The sequence below is a fragment of the Artibeus jamaicensis genome, unplaced genomic scaffold, assembly GCF_021234435.1.
Source record: "Artibeus jamaicensis isolate MK-2021 breed Jamaican fruit bat unplaced genomic scaffold, CSHL_Jam_final scaffold_847, whole genome shotgun sequence".
NCBI classification, from domain to species: Eukaryota; Metazoa; Chordata; class Mammalia; order Chiroptera; family Phyllostomidae; genus Artibeus; species Artibeus jamaicensis.
Window position 1 is genome coordinate 19,381,852 of NW_026522057.1, and position 20,909 is coordinate 19,402,760.

A 20,909-nucleotide genomic window follows, 5' to 3' on the forward strand; every position below is an offset into this window, starting at 1 on the left:
CCTCGTGTAGAATTACTTTGCAAGTAAAGTAAAGTGATATTTTGAGGAAATCATTGAACGCATTTAATAACCTTGCTGCTTTTGCGTTTTCTCATCTGGATGCAGCTGAAGGTGCCCATGGCAGACAAGCCTGGTAACACAGTGAATTTCCGGAAGCTGCTGTTGAACCGTTGCCAGAAGGAGTTTGAAAAAGATAAAGCAGACGACGATGTCTTTGAGAAGAAGCAGAAGGAACTTGAGGCTGCCAGTGCTGTAAGTATTTTCACAGGAAGTGCATGTGCAGTTTTAGTGTTAATAAAGAGAATTTTCACAAAGCCAACTACTATCTCTCTCTACTGTGCAGATACTATATTGAGGTGTGCAGATACTATATTGAGGTCTAAAAGAGTAGTTTTATTTCTTTTAATGCTCCCTGTTAGAGCTACTCAACCTTCTGAGACAGGGATTCAGAAGCATCCTAAGGGGTCACTGAGTGCCAGAAGTCTGAAGTGGATGCAAAATTTTGGGTATAGTTGCAGTCAGGTTCTCATAGGGTATCCCTAACACCCAGAAAGGGGGTAAAGACCATGAATCTAAGCGTGTGTTCTTAGTGTCTGCTGTACAGTTTTCATCATCAAGATTCTATCATTCCTTACACAACAGCCAGAGGAGAGGACGCGGCTCCATGACGAACTGGAAGAAGCCAAGGACAAAGCCCGGCGGAGATCCATTGGTAACATCAAGTTTATCGGAGAACTCTTCAAACTCAAAATGCTGACTGAAGCCATCATGCACGACTGTGTGGTGAAGCTGCTGAAGAACCACGACGAGGAGTCCCTGGAGTGCCTGTGTCGCCTGCTCACTACCATCGGCAAAGACCTGGACTTCGAGAAAGCAAAGGTAAAAGTTCAAAGTCTCTGAAACCTCCAGCTGGGATTCTGTCGGTCGCAAAAGAACTAAAACGGTGGACAAAAGTGTTCCACCCTGCCCCAGCCATCAGGGCTGCTTATTTTCCTTTCTTGCCTGTCTCATTGCCAGTGTTTGGCCATCGTACCTTTACCACATTTCCATTAAAGCCACAAGTGAAGAGGTCCTAAGTCACATAAAAGCCAGTCTGAGTTGTTCAGAGTATTTGTCCCTTGTCCTTTATCTACATAACCACTTCACAGGTCACTTGTGTGTGTCAGCATATTATGAACAGAAATAAAGGGAGAGACGCTACTCTGGGCCAGGACTGAGGGTGATACAGAAATGAAGAGAACCCAGTAGCTTTCTTAAATTACTTTATGCTCTGATTAATGGCACAGCTATCTAATCATAATATAAGAAATTGTTAAAAATAAAGTAATTCAAACATAATGTGGAGTTCTACAAATAAGGGGCCAGGAAATTAGAAATGCTTTAAAGAAATGTGACAAATGTTTCATGACATCTTAATCAGTTAGGATTATGTTTGGCTGTCACAGAAAAACCTCCAATGTTAGTGGTTTAACAAGATTGAGGTTTATTTCTCAATCATGCAAGTAGAACTCAGAGGCAAGAAGTCAGGGTGGTCTCATGGCTCAGAGATGATTAAAAACCAAATTTCTTCAGCTTAACATGCTGTCATTCCTAAGGTGTAGCCCTTGTCTTTGTTCCCAGAGGAAAAGATTGGAAAGGGGCAAAGGGCATAACCACCTCTCTCTCGAGGAAGGTTCCAGGGACTGCAACATGACATGTTTATTTATGGTGGCCTGCAATTAGTTACTTGACCACAGCCAGCTTACTTTTATTTGGGGTGTCATATGCTCAATTAAAAGTTCTACCACATTAACTTTTGGCTGTAAGTTGTATTCCCAGGCTATTTAAAAATTCTACATGGTAAAATTGCGTTTGAATTCCTCGCCAGGAATACTAATGACTTTGCCTCTTGTAGCCACGGATGGACCAGTATTTTAATCAGATGGAGAAAATTGTGAAAGAAAGAAAAACCTCCTCTAGGATTCGATTCATGCTTCAGGATGTAATAGACCTAAGACTGGTAAGTAGAAAAATAACAAGCTAATACTCCAGTCTCTCTTAAGGAATTGGTTTGTTCTAGTATCTACATGTGTGAAACCTCAATGCTTTTGCTGTAGGAGTTTCAGAACTTGAACTGACGAAGCTCATGGAGAGATGTATGAAAGGTTGAAAGGCACATATACCTGCCTCTTACGTGTTTCTTCTCATTACTCTGATTATCAAACCCTGTTGCCGTTTTGAAATCAACCATTCTGACTTCATTGTGATCAATTAAATTTAGTCTTAGAATGCTAAACAATCAGGAAGCCTCATCTTCAAAATGAATGCATTTAACTTCCCTGAGCCTTATATTTTTAGTCTCTAAAATGGGGGTGTTGAAGGGAGTAAGGGGGAAATAATGGAGACAGCTATACTTGAACAACAATAAAAATAAAAGTTAAAAAGAGTAAAATAAAATGGGGATGTTGCCTACCTTTCAGATGTATTGTAAAGACTCAATGAAGCAATTATGTAAAGTGCCTAGCTCATAGGAAATGTTGTTTTCTTCTCTATTGATTTTCCTTTAAACCTTCCTGTTCTGCTGCTTTTATTTTCTTCATTTCTCATACCAGAAACAGTTTTTACCACTACCACCTCTTTTCTCTGTCCTCCTTTTAACTCCTGCAGGGAATATACTGCAGCTGACCCTAAACTAGAGAAAGGGAATACAGGTCCCTTCCCTGCCGGAAGCCTGACCAGATAGCAGTGGTGGAGGTCCTTTATCTTGCTAAGCCCGTGTGGCCTCGGGATCCTTCCTGTTACCAACGCCACTGCCATTCGATCAGGATCTGAATGATGACTGAAACCTATTTGCCATCCCTGCCTCTAGCTAATATAAAAACGTAAAAAACTCCACTCAGGCCTCCAACCACTTGCACTTACATGAAATGTTGGGACTGTAGGAAGGAAAGGAAGTATAAATGGTTTTGTCCTTCCTAGGAAGGATAACCAAAGGATGGAGTGGTGTGACACCTCGTGTAGGTTACCAGAACCGTGATACAAAAAAAATGTATTAGTCATCTTGATTCACAGCTCCCCTGGAGTGTGTTGTGAACCGAGTAGCAATACCCCAGGGTAAGACAAGGCCGGGGAGTCCTGATCTTTCTTGATTACTCTTCTCTCGACTCCTTGTAAGTATACAGAAAAATATAAAAATACATTTGGCTAGTCTTTCACTCTGCCCTGTTATCCACTGGCTGTTGGAATACTCGGTATAAAGTAGTTGAGGATTAATTGAGAAAAATTTAATTCTTTGGCTCTAATCCCCCAACCGCACGCACACAGTGCCATCTGTAAGACAGATTAAAAACTGCTGAAGTAGGTTACACTTTCCAGCAGTGAAAAATGTAAAGTAGATTTTCAAATGTTTTAAATTTTTATCTATTTTTTAACTATGTTTTATTGATTATACTATTACAGTTGTCCTGATTTTTCCCCTTTGCCCCTTTCTCCCAGCACCCCTACTCCCTCAGGCAATCCCCCCATCAGGGGTATAAGTTCTTTGGCTACTGTACTTTACACCCCTATGGCTATTGTTTAACTACCTATTTGTACTTCTTCATCCCCTCACCTCTTCCTCAGTCTTCCCTTCCCCCCTCCCATGTGGCAGCCTTCTGGTAACTAACTCATTTTTCCTTTTTGCTCAGTTCCTCCACCCCCAACTTTCCCTTCCATTCCCACTAGCTGTCGCTTGTTCTCCATTTATGTCTGTCTCTGTTTTGCTTGTTAGTTCAGTTTTTTCATTAGATCCCACATATGAGTGAAATCATAGGTATTTGTCTTTCTCTGACTGGCATATTTCATTTAGTATAATGTTCTCCAGGTTGATCCATACTGCTACAAAAGGTAAAATTTCCTTCTTCTTTTATGGCCAAGTAGAATTTTGTTGTGTAAATGTCCCACAGTTGTTTTATCTGCTCATCTATTGACGAACACTTGGGCTGCTTCCATATTTTGGCTAGTAAATAACACTGCAAAGAACAGAGGAGTGCTTATGTGTTTTCAAATTAGTATTTTATTTTTTTAGTTATGTGGCTGATAACCCTATTTTCTCCTTTTATAGTGTAATTGGGTATCTCGAAGAGCAGATCAAGGGCCTAAAACTATTGAACAGATTCACAAAGAGGCTAAAATAGAAGAACAAGAAGAGCAAAGGAAGGTCCAACAGCTCATGACCAAAGAGAAGAGAAGACCAGGTGAGAGGTGGAGTCCATTTGGCATTAAAGAACTTAAGAGTTTGAAGGACAGTCTTGGCTGGTGCCACTGAGTGGATTGAGTGCTGGCCTGCAAATCAATAGGTTTCTGGCTTGATTCCTAGTCAGGACTCCTGCCTGGGTTGCAGGCCAGGTCCCCAGTGAGGCACAGGAGAAAAGCAACCACACATTGATGTTTCTCTACCTCCCTTTCTCCCTCCCTTCCTCTCTCTCTAAAAATAATAAATAAAATTTTTTAAAAACGGAAAGAGCTTGAAGGACAGATATCATGAATTCTATATTTAGCATTGACTGATGTGGCTCAGTGGGTTGAGTGTCGTCCTGCAAACCGAAAGGTTGCTGATTTGATTCCTGATTAAGGCACACACATGCCTGGATTGCAGGCCAGGACCCCAGTTGGGGGTATATGCAGGAGGCAACTAATTGATGTTTCTCTCACATATTGATGTTTCTCTCTCTCCCTCTCTTTCTCCTTCCCTTCACCTCTCTCTAGAAATAAATAAAATCCTTTTTTAAAGAAAGGATTCTATATTTAGCTATTAAATGAAATCACACAGAATAATTCAAAGAATAGAGTGGTAATAGGTACATGAAGTTTCATCTGGAGGCAGGTTATTGAGTAAAAGCAGAGGTGGCAAGAACTGAACATGATGTCTTTGACTACTTCATAGTCAGTAAGTAGTAAGACTTGATATATTGAGCTTTGACTACTTCATAGTCAGTAAGTAGTAAGACTTAATATATTGAGCATCTTCTGTATACTTAGTGCTGATGAAGGGTATAAAAAGATGTGGAAGATATGGTTCCTTCCCCCTAAAGCACAGGAGGCAAACACAAGGCCCACAGGCCAAATTGGCCCTCCACCTCGTTTTATCTGGCTTGGCACCTTGTTTCCACCTGGTAACAGCGCTGAGCTCTCACTTAACTGTTAAGGAGCAGTTACATTTATACAGTCCTAAAATTACATTTGGCCCTTTGAAGGCATCCTCAAGGCTGATGTGGTCCCTGGCGGAAATGAGTTTGACACCCCTGCTCTAAAGCTTGCAGTTTATCCAGGAAGGCAAAACTAGAAAAGGAAACATTTGTCAAGCAAATAGAAGATGTTATCCAATTAATGGAGATGTTATCAATTCTCCATTAAGGTTGTTAAAATTCAGAGAAGAATGATAGAAAATGGAAAGAAATCTTTATTTGGGAAAGGGGCACTTAAACTAGGCCTTCATGAATGGTAGATATTTGGAAGGAAAGGAAGAGTTTTAGTTATGAAATTAAAATAAACATATTGTAAAGAGGAATAAACCAACCTTATTGCAAAAAACCTGAAATGTCAGAATGAATGGAAAAATGTCTAAGAGTGTAGAGCCTGATTAAGAATTTTTTACTTCAGTTGGTAGACAGTGTCACTTTTTGAGCAAAGCAGTAATGTCACGCTGGAGGAATGTGAATAAAATAAGTTTTTTGCCTTTCACTTGATGGGTTGGGGGGACACCAAACAGAAATATTGCTGTTGCTGAAATCCTGTGTAGAAGAGGTTGAGACTTAGTAGCAATAGAAATGAAAAGGGAGAAACAGGAAAATAAATGAAAGATGAAATAAAAGGCATTTCACATCTGAGAAAATAGAGAGTCCATGGGCTAAGTTTTGGAACAGGGACATGATCATATTTTTTTTAAGCCTGCTTATTGTGAGATGACAGTAGGGCATCCAAGAGGGAATGCTCGTTTGTCCACTTCGCAGTAAGTCAGTGGGCCGGCGACTGGGTCATACGTTGTAGAGGCTGAGACCATAGACTCTGGAGTCAGACCGTCTGTGTTTGAACTTCATCTCTGACATCCTAGCTCTGTGACCTTGCACAAACCACTTAATCTGTAAAATGGATCTAATGTTAGTACTGAGGATTTGCATGAGGATGAAATGAGGTAGTAGTATATGTAACATGTTCGGCATAGCAACCAGGGAATAGTAAATACTCAGGAACCATTAGCTCTTATTTATCACAGACACAGTAGATCTCATAGTGAAGTTACGAGAGATGAATCCTCCTAGGAAGAAAGTGTACTTTTTTTTAGATTTTATTTACTTATTTTTTTAGACAAGGAAAGGGAGGGAGAAAAACATCATTGTGTGGTTGTCTCTCAAGTGTCCCCTACTGGGGACTTGGCCATAATCCAGGCATGTGCCCTGACTGGGAATCAGACCAGTGACTCTGGTTCACAGGCCTGCACTTAATCCACTAAACCACGCCAGTGAGGGCAAAAAGTATACTTTCAAGTTTCATAGGACAGCACACTTACCTTCCTCACCCTAGTACCTAACACAGTGCCTTTCCAGTTATGACTTTTATTTATTATCAAACTAGATTGAGAGGGAAAATATCAAACTTAATTCATGGAGGATATCCACGGTTGACTAAAGGAAGGAGAGAGCTGTTACAAAAGTGACAGATAAAGAACAAGTGGAGAAGTGCCAGGGTGTAAGTGTCCTGGGAACAAGGAAGAAGCAAGTCTGCTTACGATCAGTGATACCGGGTTGCACAGAGAAAAGCAAGAAGTATGTGACTATCGGAAATGTTTTCAAATAGACAGTCTGACAGCCTTTCATCACTGGTTTAACAAATATTTATTGAGTGCCTTTCACTTAACAGGAGAAAGTCACTACTGTCACGCAACTTACATCGTACTGAGAGCAAAAGACAATAAACAAATACTTAAGTATAAATATTTGTCGGATAAATTTGTTCTATACAAAAACATTAAGCAGAGAGATGGAGTGGGGAGTGCAAGGCTTGGTGGGTAGAAATTGTAATTATAAATGGGGAAGTTGGGGGGCCCATTGCATGTTTGAGCAAAGACTTGAACAAGCAAGTGAGGAAGTTAAGTCATTCATATATACGTGTGTGTGTGTGTGTGTATGGAGAGGGTTTTGAGGCCAAGGGGAGTATAGTAAGCACAAAGGCCCTAAAACAGCATTTTCAAGGAACAGCAAGGCGGTGAGTGTGGCTGACCAAATGGCGTAGGGAGTAGAGTGGTAGAAGACGGGGTCCGGGAGGGAAAGCGTCAGATTATTTAGAGCCTGTGGGCATCTGTAAGGAATCTTTTTCTCTTAAGTGGAATGGAGAGGTGACAGAAGTGTTCCAAGCAGAGAAGCGTCACAAGACCTGAGTTGTGCTTTACAAGGGTCATAGTGGCTGCCATGATGGAAACAGATGAGGAAGCCATTGAAGAGATTTATGTACTAATTGAGGAAATGTTTCTGGCTTAAACCAAATTGGTAGTGTTGGTAGTGGTTAGAAGGGGCCAGATGCCAAATATAATGTAAAGGTTGAACCAATGAGATTCGCTGACAAATGGATGCAAAGTGTGAGAGAAGGAGAAGTCAGGGTTTTTTGCTTGAGAAGCCGAAAGATTGAAGAAGCAGGTTTTGAGGCAGTGATTTAAGGAGACTGTCTTTTGACACCATTAAATGAAATAAACATTGGAATAAATAATTTCCATCTGATTTCTCCCGAAGTGTCCTGTTAACTCTATAAACAGAGTCATTAACTCTGTAAAAACCAGCCTTGTTCCTCCTTTGTGTAGCACTCAAATCTCTCTTCATTTGCATTAGTTGATTTCTTCAAGGTCATTAATGTTTCATGGGAGATCCAACATAAGCAGCGTGGTTCTGTTGGATATTTTCATGTTGTGGCTGTTAAAGAGACTGTGAGCAATGCTTTAACAATTCTTTTATTTTTTCCCTTGGTTTTGATTGGAGCTGATGAGTTGACACTATTGCTCCCTCTGTCCCTGTCAAACTGACTTAAGACAGATGAGAGACTGGCTTGCTCTTTCTTCCTGGCAGGTGTCCAGAGAATGGATGAAGGTGGGTGGAACACTGTACAGGGGGCCAAGAATAGCCGGGTACTGGACCCTTCAAAATTCCTGAAAATCACTAAGGTGAGTATTACATTTAGAATAACAGCAGGCCCTGGCCTGTGTGGCCCAGGGGTTGGAGCACTGTCCTGTAACTGAAAGGTTGGGGGTTCAGTTTCTGTTCAGAGCACATACTTAGGTTGCAGGTTCAGTCTCCAGGCTGGGCATGTACAGGAGTCAGCGGATCGATGCTTCTCTCTCGCATTGATGTTTCTTCCTTTCCCTTCCTCTCCCCTCCTTCTCTCTCTAAAAGCCATGAAAAAATGTCCTTGGATGAGGATAAAAACACACAAAACAACAGCCTCAAAACATGACTCTCCAAATCACTTGTTGCTCATATAAAATAGGCATAATGCAGATTCTATGGGGTGGTTTTTATCTGCAAGTCAGCATTAATCACTGTATTCTTACATACTTGTTTTAGCATTTGTCCTTTTATTTCTGTGCGGGTTTACTGAAGAGAAAGTAACTAGGTTGATTCTAAAAGTTATGAAGTGTTTAACATAAGAAAGATGATAACAAAGATATTTCAAAAGCCATAATCAATTGTAAGCTTTTATACAGTGTATCCTTAGCTTCGGGGAAGAAACAACTAAGTGTTTAAGTCTAACCATAAAAGGAATTAATGGTTTGCTATATCCAAGGCCTACTAGAGATCATTCTGTGATAAATATTTAATATACTACATTTAATTTCTTCTCTCTAGAGAATCTGTGGACAGTAAGAGAATTTTCTCCTAGCAGATATTTTCAGTAGAAGTTGATCACTATAAAGAGGGTGAAGAATGTAAAGAAAGCAGAATTACATTTTGTAAAAGTGGAAACTTATATCCTAGTCGATTGAAAAATTATTTGCAAGTTTAGTTTGATCCTTAGTTGTAATATACTTTCCATAGTTCTGAAACTTGGCAACTTGCCAGTATGATACTAAATCTAAAGCTAATGTGAGAATATCAAATGAAAGAAGATAACCGGGAAAAAGGAAGACACTTTAATAAAATTGGAAGAAGGTGGACTATGTCTTTGCATGTTCAGGTTTTGTCAAAGCTTTGCTTTAGAACATTACCTCTGTGGGTCTCTCTTCATCAGTTAGTGAAGGTCCTGTTGTCAAAAATTCTGGTACATTCGTCTGTATGTCTCAGCATGAATTCCATTGCTAAATAGAACTTGGTTCCCAGCCACTTTTTCTTTTTTTATGGTAAATTTCTTTTTTTTTAATTATAGTTTATTGATTATGCTATTACAGTTGTCCCAGTGTTTTCCCCTTTGCATTCCTCCACCCAACACCCCCCAGTCCCTCAGATAATCCCTCTACATTTGTTCATGTTCACCGTCATAGGAATAAATTCTTGGGCTACTCCATTTCCTGTACTGTACTTTACATCCCCGTGGCTATTCTGTAACTACCTATTTGTACTTCTTTATCCCCTCCTCAGCTCTTTACCCATCCCCCACACCCTCTCCCATCTGGTAACCATCCAGAAGGTCTCTGTATCCATGATTCTGTCTATTCTTCTTGTCTTAGTTCTTTAGATTCAATTATTGATAGATATGTATTTTTTCCCATTTTGTTCATTGTTTTGGTCTTCTTTTTCTTAACTAAGTCCCTTTAACATTTCGTGTAATAATGGTTTGGTGATGATTAACTCCTTTAGTTTTTTCTTGTTTGGGAAGCTCTTTATCTGCTCTTCAATTCTAAATGATATCTTGCTGGGTAGAGCAGTCTTGGCTGTAGGTCCCTGCTTTTCATGACCTTGAATATTTCTTGCCAGTCCCTTTTAGCCTGCAAAGTTTCTTTTGAGAACTCAGCTGAGAGTTTTATGGGAACTCCTTCGTAAGTAACTAACTAACTACTTTCCTCTTGCCGTTTTTGAGATTCTCTCTTTATCTTTAAACCTCGGCATTTTAATTATGATGTGTTGTCTGGGAGTGGGCCTCTTTGCATCCATCTTGCTTGTGACTCTGCTTCTGGACTTGCATGTTTATTTCCTTCACCAAATGATGGGTGTTTCCTGACATTATTTTTTTCAAATAGATTTCCAATTTCTTGCTCTTTTTCCTCTCCTGGCACCCCTATGATGCCAGTGTTGGACCTCTTGAAGTTGTCCCAGAGGCTGCAAGGACTGGCTGTGACCACTGACCACCAACCTCTGCCCTCTGTGGAGGATCAGCTGTGCTTATACTTTCCTCACATTTTTTAGATTCTTTTTTCTTCTTGTTGTTCTGACTGGTTGTTTTTTGGATACTTATGTTTCAAATCATTGATTTGATTCTTAGGTCCATCCACTCTACTGTTGTTTCCCTGTAAATTGTTCTTATTTTGATTATTGTATCCTCCATTTCTGACTGGATCTTTTCTATGCTGTTGAGTTCCTTTAGTATCCTTATAACCAGTGTTTTGAACTCTGCATCTGATAGATTGTTTATCTCCATTTAGTTTAGTTCTTTTTCTGGAGTTCCGATCTGTTTTTTCATTTGGGCCATGTTTCTTCATCTCCTCATTTTGGCATGCTCTCCGTGTTTGTTTCTATTTATTAGGTAGAGATGTTGTGACTCCCTGCCTTGGTAGCATGGCTTAATGTAGTAGGTGTCCTGTAGGGTTCAGTGGCTCAGCCTTTTCTATCACTCAAGCTGAGTACTTGAGGTGCGCCCTCCATGTGGGATGAGTACACCCTCCTCTTGTAGTTGAGCCTTGGTCGCTGTTGGCAGGTCAATGGAATGGACTTTCCCAGGCCAATCAGCTGCAAGGACTGGCTGTGACTACTGACCACTAACCTCTGCCTTCTGTGGAGCATCAGCTGTGCAGGGGCAGGGGTTGTGGTGCTCTGATGAGGTCTGTAGCTGTCCATTGGGTGTGTAGGCTCTGGGATTTCCTGGGTGGTACAGGTGAAGTTCAGGCCCCAGCTGTGTTCTGCTTCAGGCCACTCTCTATGAGCTGCAAAGGAATCTGCTGATGGCTGCTACTTATGCTGGGCTTGGAGGTTTCCAGGCAAAGTGGAGCTGTGAACCTAGGCTGGCTGATGCTAGTGCTGGACCTAGGGCTACTTAGCAAGAGGTACCGGGACTAGGGGGCTCTCTGAGGCCAGCTGTGGCTTGTTTGAGAAAATTTAGGAAGTTGTAAAGCATAAGCCAAGATCAGTCATTCATATGGAAAAACCACTGTTAACAGTGGGTAAGGCAGAGCCTCAGGGGATCTCCAGGGCTGAGCAAACTGTGTTAACCAGTTTGATGGAGTCTCAGATATGATACTCCTCTGCTGGCCCTGTGGCAGTGTGGAGGGAGCATTCAGAAGAGGGACAGTGGCCTCTGCCCTCATTTCTGTCTGGGAAAAAGCTGTTCCCCAGCTCTTGCCTTGATGCCAGATACTTCAGTTCCTCCCCATATGTCACTGGTGCCTTGCAAGCTTCTTACCCCAGTGCTGGAGCTCAGAGGGGGTGAGGCCGAGTAAGTTCATGTGTGGGTTCTTTAAGAGGAACTGCTTGGGACTCCGGAAGTCTCTTCTGTTAACTTAATCCCCACTGGTTTTTGTAGCCAGAAGTTATGGGGACTTACCTTCCTGGCACTGGAACCCTGGGCTGGGGGCCTGGTGTGGGCCTGGGACTCCTCACTCCTGAGATGTCCCTCCGGAATTTTTATCCACCACACATAGGTGTGGGACCAACCCATACCAGGTCTCTGCCCCTCCTACCAGTGTGGATGGATGAGGTTTCTTTAATTCCGTAGTTGTTGGATTTCTATTTCTCTTGATTTCTGATGGTTCTGAGGGATGGTTGTTCTATAGTTTAGTTGTAATTCTGATGTGGTTGTGTGAGGAGGCAACCCATGTTTGCCTATGCCTCCATCTTGACTGGAAGTCCTCCACCCACTTTTATTTCCCACAAGAGAGGGTTTTAACCAAGATCTTGTGTTTAAACAATTACCCAACATCAGCCCCAGTACCTTTGAATATTTTGTCAGTATTTAATAATAACATTTGTTTATTTAAGTATTTTTATGGATACTGTGAAAAAGAATACTACTGGTATTAAACTTACAACATTTTTCCTTAATATTTTGAAGAATATATAAGTTGTTTTTAATTTGTATATATTCAGATAGTATAATATATTTAAATAAGTGTGCTAGAAAAAGGTCAAAGCCGGTAAACAAATTGTTGCTAAGATTTGTGGGAAAGCATGTCATGTAGTAAGAAAGTACTTTCAGAATACAGTAATTCCTTTGTTACCAAGAGCTGTATTACAGCTTTTTGTGTTGTATGTGTTTTAGTTTGTGTTACATTGTAATTCTGTTCACTTGTACCAAAAATGTGCGTGGAGGACTAAACCTGAAAGATAACAGAGACTTTATTTCCCGACATTCCATTCTCACTTTTCTTATTCCCCTTTATTGTCAGAGCCCCAGCTCTGATAGGTTTTCCTAAAATGTGAAATCTTTGTCTTTTGACATATTCTCTCACAATCATATGAAAAGATTAATGAGTTAATTGTGTAGTATTTTTGTATTCCTTTTTTTTTTTAATCACTGGGTATAATTATACAAGAGGAACCATTAGAAATTGCTCACATGTAGCAAACTGGCACACCATCTTACAGGACTTGACCGCCTTCTCTGGACTAACCACTGGTTTTAAATTGCGTTTTGTGGAAGCTGGAATCCAAGGAAGTGCTTTGCAGGCCACAGGAATCCCACTTTCACATGAATAGCTCCGCTTTATGTTTCTTAAATCAGCATTGTGAGCCAAATGTTGTTGCTAAAATTGATTTTACTGCACTGAAAAACTATTGTTCTAGAATATTTTCTGGAATTTACTCTTGTCACTTGTGTTACAGCCCACCATTGATGAGAAAATTCAGCTGGTACCTAAAGCGCAGCTGGGCAGTTGGGGGAAAGGCAGCAGTGGTGGAGCAAAGGCAAGCGAGACTGGTAAGCAGGGGGCCCCTTCCCGGTGAGCTGGTTGTGGTCCTTCAGCATTCACCTTACAGGCTCTCCCACGGCCACACGGGAGCGATTTCAGGCAAGGCTCTGTGGGGTAACGGTGCCCAGACTTACCGGCGGCCCCTTCTGGCATTGTTATTTCCTCCTCAAAAATGATTCTTAAGTGTTGAAACTTTTTGTTTTTAATTTTAGTAGTTAGGCTATTTTAAGACTTTAATGTCTTAGGGTCCTTAGTTGTTGTTCACAAATTCAGTGTAATTACAGAAATTGCTAGGAGCCCAAATTAAAAGGCAAACTCATTTTACTGAGAAAAAGAATGTTAATACCCAGAGCATTTAATTTCAGGGTGTTGTAAAAAGAATTAGATTCAGGTAGCTTTTCAGATATTTTACCAAAAGTCATATTTTAAAAAATTTGACCTTAAGACTGTAATGTTTGGATCGTTACATCTTAAACATAAACACATCTTAAAAGCTGAAGAAGCCCAATGGAAATAATAAAAACTTCATTATTAACCTTCTTTCTGCATTTCCTTTTTACTACATAATTTTGACCTTCTTTTCTTTAAATTAAAAAATTTGTTATTCATTTAAACCTACGTGCATAACTTTACATAAATAAGATATAACATTTATATTAATTACTTTTTTTAAGTGAAATACAGTTGACCTTTAAACAACTTGGGGCTTGGGGGTGTCCCACCCATACCCCCTGCAGCTGAAAATCCATGTATAACTTCTGATTCTCCAAAACACAAGTTGTACCTTGGTAACCACAGGGAATTGGTTCCAGGACCCCCTGCAGATACCAGAGTCCTGGATGCTCAAGTATAAAAAGGTCAGTGCAGACAGTCATCCCTCCACATCCGCAGGCCCCCAGCCATGAATCGAAAGCAGAACAGGTGTTTATTTTAAAATCTGCATATCATGGACATACAGCTCATCAAATCTTGTTCAAGGGTCAACTCTATTTGTTTTTTCTTCTTCCGTCCTTCCCCTTTAATTACTCTTCCCCCCTTGCTGTACTCAGGATACTTTAATTATGTTTTTAAAGGAGCAAGAACAAATCATTGTAATGAGTGAAGATTTCTAATTTGTTTTTTCCATACAACCTCTTTCTAATACTCTGCTTGTCAGAATATGGTCTGTGGACCAGGAGATTGGCATCGCCTTGTTAGGCTTGTTACAAATGCCTAGTCTCAGGCCCCACTCTAGGGAGACACATGGGTTAGATGCTGCATTTTAGTCATGTGATTCGTACTTTTTTTAATCCTCAACACATATAGATGCCTTACGGTCAAGTGCTTCCAGTTTAAACAGATTCTCTGCTTTGCAACCTCCAGCACCCTCAGGGTCTACATCGTCCACACCTTTAGAGTTTGATTCCCGGCGGACCTTAACCAGGTAAGAAGTTTGTATGCATAGTAACTTAAGACTCACCTGCTTGTCACTATGTCCGTCTGTCAGTCTGTCTGTCTGTTTCTCACATACACAGATGCTCACACAAATTATGATGATAATCCCTATGGACAGATTCCTGTCATCCCTAAGGCTGATTTCCTTTCTTTTTTTTCCTTTAATCTTCACGTTCTGTAATTTCCAAGTTAAGAACAAAATTGGGTGGTAGATTTGGGATGGGGTTGAAAGGAAGGGTAAATTAATGTGGCAAATATGTAATGGTTTGCTCTGTAAGAAAGGCTGACTCAAAAATTTAGAGTCAAAATGAGAGGACTTCCTGCCAAGACAGAGGTGTAGGTAGATATATTTTCCCTCCTCACACAACCAAAAGAAGGATAACAACAAATTTAAAAACAAAAAGTAACCAGAACTGCCAGAAAATTGAACTTTGGGGAAGTCCAACAACCAAGGAGTCAAACAAGAAACATTCATCCAGACCATCTGGAGGGGTGGAGATGGGCAGCCAGGGTGGAGAGGACTTGTGGCAAGGTGACAGCTAATGGACTGGTCCGTCCCATAGTTGCACGTGGATAAAGCAGGAGGAACAACAGAGGAGCAAGACATACCAGGATATGTAGGGTTCCAAGTGAGGGAAAATAAGCCCTCAAAACCTCAAAGTATAAAAATTGGTGGGGGATAAGGCAGCAGGAGAAATTACCAGCCTCACAGAAGAGTTTGTTGGAGAGACCCACAGGATCCTAGAACATACACAAAGCCACCGACCTGGGAATCAGCACCAGAAGGGCCCAGTTTGCTTATGGGTAGCAGGGGAAGTGACTAAAAGCCTGCCGAGAGCTGAGCAAGCAGCACTGCCCCTCTCAGACCCCTTTCCCACAAACAGTGCCACAACTGAGCTATGTAGGTTGCCCCACCCTGGTGAATACACAAGGCTCAGCCCCTTACTGCATAACAGGTGTGCTAAGACAAAAAATATGACCCTAATGAAGGAACAAATCAAACCTCCAGGAAAAAATACGACTAAGCAATTAAGAGATACCCAACCTATCAAATGTAGAGTTAAAAACACTGGTAATCAGCCCTGGCTGGTGTAGCTCAGTGGATTGAGCGCGGGCCTGCGAACCAGACAATCGCGGTTCAATTCCCAGTCAGGGCACATACCGGGGTTGCAGGCCAGTTCCCAGCAGGGGACGCATGAAAGGCAACTGTACATTGATGTTTCTCTCCCTCTCTCCTTCCCTTCCCCTCTAAAGATAAATAAATAAAATCTTTAAAAAAAAAAAAAGACTATTAGCCATAAGTAGATTGTTATCAGTTAATGAAGTCCAGCAGTCCTCTGGTCAACTGCTAGGATGAAAATTCTTGAGCTTCTCAAGAATCAAGGATTGTGTCTTATTTATCTCAAGAAAAGAATAGTTTAGTGTTGGTGTGTTTAAGAAATAATAATAGGAGGTGTTTAAGAAATAATAAAATAAATTTAAAAAAAACACTGGTAATCAGGATGCTCACAGAAATGGTTGAGTATGGTCACAAATAGAGGGAAATAGAGGGAAAATAGAGGGAGGGAATAGAGGGAAAAATGAAGGCTATGCAAAATGAAATAAAGGAAAATATACAGGGAACCAACGGTAACAGGAAAGAAACAGGGACTCAAATCAACAGTTTGGACCAGAAGGAAGAAATAAACATTCAACCAGAACAGAATGAAGAAATAAGAATTCAAAAAAATGAGCAGAGGTTTAGGAACCTCCAGGATGATTTTAAATGTTTCAACATCTGAATCTTAGGGGTGCCAGAAGAAGGGAAAGAGCAAGTAATTGAAAACTTAGTTGAAAAAACAATGAAGGAGAATTTCCCCAGTCTGGCAAAGGAAATAGACTTCCAGGAAATCCAGGAAGCTCAGAGAGTCTCAAAGAAGTTGGACCCAAGAAGAAACACACCAAGGCACATCATAATTACATTACCCAAGATTAAAATGAAGGAGAGAATCCTAGAAGCAGCAAGAGAAAAGGAGACAGTTACCTCAAAGGAGTTCCCATAATTCTCAGCTGATTTCTCTAAAGAAACCTTGCAGGCAAGAAGGGGCTGGAAAGAAGTGTTCGCAGTCATGAAAAGCAAGGACCTACATCCAAGATGACTATCCAGCAAAGCTATCATTTAGAATGGAAGGGCAGATAAAGTGCTTCCCAGACAAGGTTTAGCTAAAGGAGTTCATTATCACCAAGCCCTTATTATATGAAATGTTAAAGGGATTTATCTAAGAAAAATAAGATAAAAAATACAAACACTAAAATGACCAACTCACAACTATTAACAACTGAACCTAAAAAAAAAAAAGCAAAAACAAAAATGAATTAAGCAAACAACTAGAACAGGAATAGATTCAGAGAAATGGAGATCACATGGCGGGTTATCAGTAGGGAGGGGGAGCAGGGGTGAACAAAATACACAGGGGAAGGTTAAGAATAGTACAGGAAATGGAGAACTTATATGTATGACCCATGAACATGAACTAAGGTGGGGGAATGGTGGTGGGAGAGGAGGTACAGGGCAGAGGGGAATAAAGGGTAGGAAAAAAATAAGGCAACTTTAATAGCAAAATCAATATATTGTATATTTTTTTAAAGTCCTAGAGTCTGTGTAGGACTCTCCAAGCTAATGCTTCAGGATGCTCTAGATTAATTTAGCAATGTCAAGTGTGGGAATTAAAGGGTTTGACTGCCCGTCCACACACTTCTCTATCATACTGTTCCAGTTAGAGTTGAGCTTGTCTTATATTTTTCACTCACTACAGATACACAGTATGTATCCTGTACTGCTCCTACTTTTCTGTTCGTAGGATTCATACAGTCAAGTGTTCTGTTGGTTAGTAACTGGAGAATGGATGAGGACCTGTAGTGTAGTGACAGAACAAAGGTTTAATATAAGCACCTTTAAAGCTGAAGTTTGTTTTCGCTCTCAATGAACCTTTGTTTATTGCTGTTGTCACGTTTGGTGAGGTGGGCTTTCTGAACTATGTCGTTATCCCCTTGGCATCGGAAACACAATAGGCGTAGCACAAATCAGCTCTCTGTTCAGGACCCAATTGTCACAGAGCACCAGACGGGCTGTTGTGGTCTCCGCGGCTCTCAGGTCTGACACCAGTTCCCCCAAGTGACTCTGCTTCTTGAGCGTGTGTTTCTCACAGCGATTAGACTGTTGTTTCACCTCTACCTCTTCCCCCTTGTCTCCCTTTTAACTAATTAGCTGCTTCTGATCTGCCATGGGTAAGGAGCTGTTTTTCTAGCTGGTTAGAATCGAGAACTAAATAGGAAAGTAGGAAGATTCTCTCTTAAAATGAATAAAATGTATGACATTGGCTATTCCGAAGTTACTTCTACCTGGTCCTCAAATACTCTCCATGTATTTGAAGTTTCTGAATAAATAAAGTGTGTAATTTCTAAGATAGTGGTATGTTCTTTTGGTATTCTGTTTCCCTTTTATTCATTTAGTTCATATATTCATTATTGTCTTAAAAGATTTTTAAAAACTAAAGGAATTGTCATAGTCATTATAAATTTTTAAGTGGTACCTCTTTAACATTTAAGAGAAAAGTTAAAGCTATCTTAATGTTCTCTTTAAAGCACTTATTTTACTTGTTTTTATAGATAATTACACCTAGAATATAATTGGTGCATCTCACATCTCAAGTTTTCTCAAAAATTATTCTGCATACTTCAGAAAATCTGAGTGTTACTTTATAATTTAAATGCATAGGAGGTGAGAGCCCTTTTTTTTGAAACCTGTTATTTTGTCCTTCAAGTCGTGGAAGCGTGGGCAGGGAGAAGAATGACAAGCCCCTTCCCTCTGGGACAGCTCGTCCAAACACATTCATGAGGGGCGGCAGTAGTAAGGACCTGCTGGACAATCAGTCTCAGGAGGAGCAACGGAGAGAGATGCTGGAGACCGTGAAACAGCTTACAGGAGGCATGGATGTGGAAAGGAACCCCACTGAGGCTGACCGAAACAAAACCAGGGAGTCAGGTGAGAGACTTTATACGAACAAATACAGATGAAGATTTGGGCCTTCGTTTTGGAAATAAAACTATAAGGGAGATTTTGTGCCTGAGTTGATTTCATGATAACAGCACACTCGGCAGCACCTTAAAAGTTTAACAAGCCCCTGGCAGGGTCAATCAGTTGGTTAAGCATTGTCCTGTACACCAAAAGGTTGTGGGTTCATTCCCCAGTCATCTCACAGACCTAAGTTGTGGGTTTTACCTCATCAGGGTGCAATAAGATGCAACCTATCAATGTACCCCCCCTCCTTCCCTCCCTCCCTCTCTCCCTCCCTTCCTATCTCTCTAAAAATCAGTAAACATATCCTTGGGTGAGGATTTTTAATAAAAAGTTGAAAGGTATCCTCATAGTTTTGTAACATAGTTCTTACTCTCCAGGTAGCCCTTAGTTCAGCAATTTGTAAATTATTTTCTTTTTCTGTCAATATGATGATGATGAGGTCCTCTTGCTGTATGTTAAGCAATCTGAATTTCTTACACATTCCTTAAATAACATCCCACTGTGCATTAAAGTGTGTATGCTTTTGTAGAGTCCCTCAAATGTGTGGAAATTCTGGCACTGAGCCACTGCAAGGCAAACCAAAGAGAGAGTATCAGATTGTCTTGTTGCATTTATCTTCCTTGGTAACCTCTGTGGTTTTTGTATGTGTTTACCATGTATATGCTTTTAGTGGAATGACTCAGATGATGCTCTAAAAATTGCTTCATGTGTTTAACCTCTCCGTGTTTCAGGTTCCTTGTTCATTACATGGGGATAACAAGTGTAGGGTTATTATGAAGATTAAATGAGAAGTCAATAAATGTAACTACTGAGAATGTTATCTGAAATATACAAAAGTTTTCAAAATGTAGTAGAGGTCATGACAAAGGCAATGAAAATAGTTTAGAGATCATTTTTAGCATCTTATAATTCTTAATCCTGAAGTAATAGGAGGGGTTTATAACATCTTTATAACTTTTGATTTGTTTTACTATGTAAATTGTGTCTTCTAACTATAGTCTCTACATGGATTTCAGAAGCAAGTTGAAATGTCTTCACCCAATGGATACAGACCTCAGATCTTTCAACTCTAAGGATATGTAGCTTCCCTATCTGTGTTAGGTATTTTGGGAACATAATAAAATAGGGCATGAAAATGACACATGTAGCGAATAATGTAGCAGAGCTGCACTGTGCATGTTTATTGCCTCATTTGTCCAGTCACCACGTGCACACCAAGCAGCCCGTGACTTCTGGGCACTCGTTCCCTGCTCTCATCCTACAGTCTGCTGCGTCAGGGAAACTTTATCAAATAGTTCCGCAAAATATGATATATAAGTACAAACAGAAAAACGCTGTGAGGGAAGTGATCATAGTTCTAAGGGAACACTTGAACTATCCAGGGTTACACAGAGGTATATCAGGGAAGGCTTCCCTAACTTCTGAAGGACCAATAGGAGTTAAGACAGGTCTGCCCGGAGGAACATTGTGGAACAGAGAAAGAGCATCCCAGATGGGAAGTACCATGAACAAAGTAGTAGTAGACAGAACCACGTCATGTTCCAGCAGTTGCCAAAGGCCAGCGAGGCTAGAGCTCCGTGCACAGTTGTGCAGGCCGCCTGAGCTTTTCGTCATTGACGCAGCGGAAAGAAGTCAAAATACATAAATAGACACAAAAGCTTTAATTACAAATGTTTTTCATATTCCTCTATCCTTTTAATTATTACGGATCACGAAATTACTTAGTGTATATCTATTCTAAAATGAATGTCTCTGTATTCTGCTTTTAGGTGTCTTTGTCAAATTTGTCTATTTTTAATGCTTTTACTGGAAAAAAAGTGACAACAACAGGTAAACATTATTAACCACAATCCCACCATTTTAATGATAATTTTTGTCATTTTTACTTTCTCGCTTTGTTTAAACCTCACTAGTAGTGAAGCCAGAAATTCCAACGACATCAGCCTCTGACAAGCCTTCATTGTCAGAAGAGGAAATAGAGAGGAAGTCCAGATCTATCATTGATGAATTTCTACACATTAATGATTTTAAGGTAAATGAATTTAAAACAACAACAACAACAGAATAAGCCCTGTGACAGACATAGTAACTTGATTCTGGCCTAAGTCAGTTGTAGTGATTAACAGATGACACTTAGAGTGTGACCAAGTGCAGCGCAGTTCAGCTTGCACAGCCCTGATACCTTTCTGCCAAGTACCTTCTTTTAAATTGATACTATGGATCTAAAAGTCAAGTGGCAGGAGGCAGGAACGGGTACCTGTCAATCCCCACTATGGGGTGATCGTATGGTAGCTGATGATTTTTACAGTTTATCATCATTCTTATATGAACTTTACAGTGTATCTGACATTACTTTTT

At 40.4% G+C, this 20,909-nt stretch overlaps 1 protein-coding gene across 14 annotated transcripts in view; it reads left to right on the forward strand.

The window, feature by feature from the left end:
- EIF4G3 (eukaryotic translation initiation factor 4 gamma 3) overlaps positions 1 to 20,909 on the forward strand; it is a 292,964-nt gene that overhangs the window by 241,598 nt on the left and 30,457 nt on the right. For 8 of the 14 annotated variants that reach the window (XM_037140123.2, XM_037140124.2, XM_037140127.2 and 5 more), the window contains 9 exons: positions 106 to 252; positions 643 to 879; positions 1,895 to 1,999; positions 4,082 to 4,214; positions 8,073 to 8,167; positions 12,972 to 13,065; positions 14,363 to 14,480; positions 18,295 to 18,515; positions 20,465 to 20,583. In XM_037140123.2, coding sequence (XP_036996018.2) covers positions 106 to 252; positions 643 to 879; positions 1,895 to 1,999; positions 4,082 to 4,214; positions 8,073 to 8,167; positions 12,972 to 13,065; positions 14,363 to 14,480; positions 18,295 to 18,515; positions 20,465 to 20,583 — 1,269 coding nt within the window. The remainder of the gene's footprint in view (positions 1 to 105; positions 253 to 642; positions 880 to 1,894; positions 2,000 to 4,081; positions 4,215 to 8,072; positions 8,168 to 12,971; positions 13,066 to 14,362; positions 14,481 to 18,294; positions 18,516 to 20,464; positions 20,584 to 20,909) is intronic. The other 6 variants (XM_037140126.2, XM_037140134.2, XM_037140131.2 and 3 more) reach the window with 2 other exon arrangements.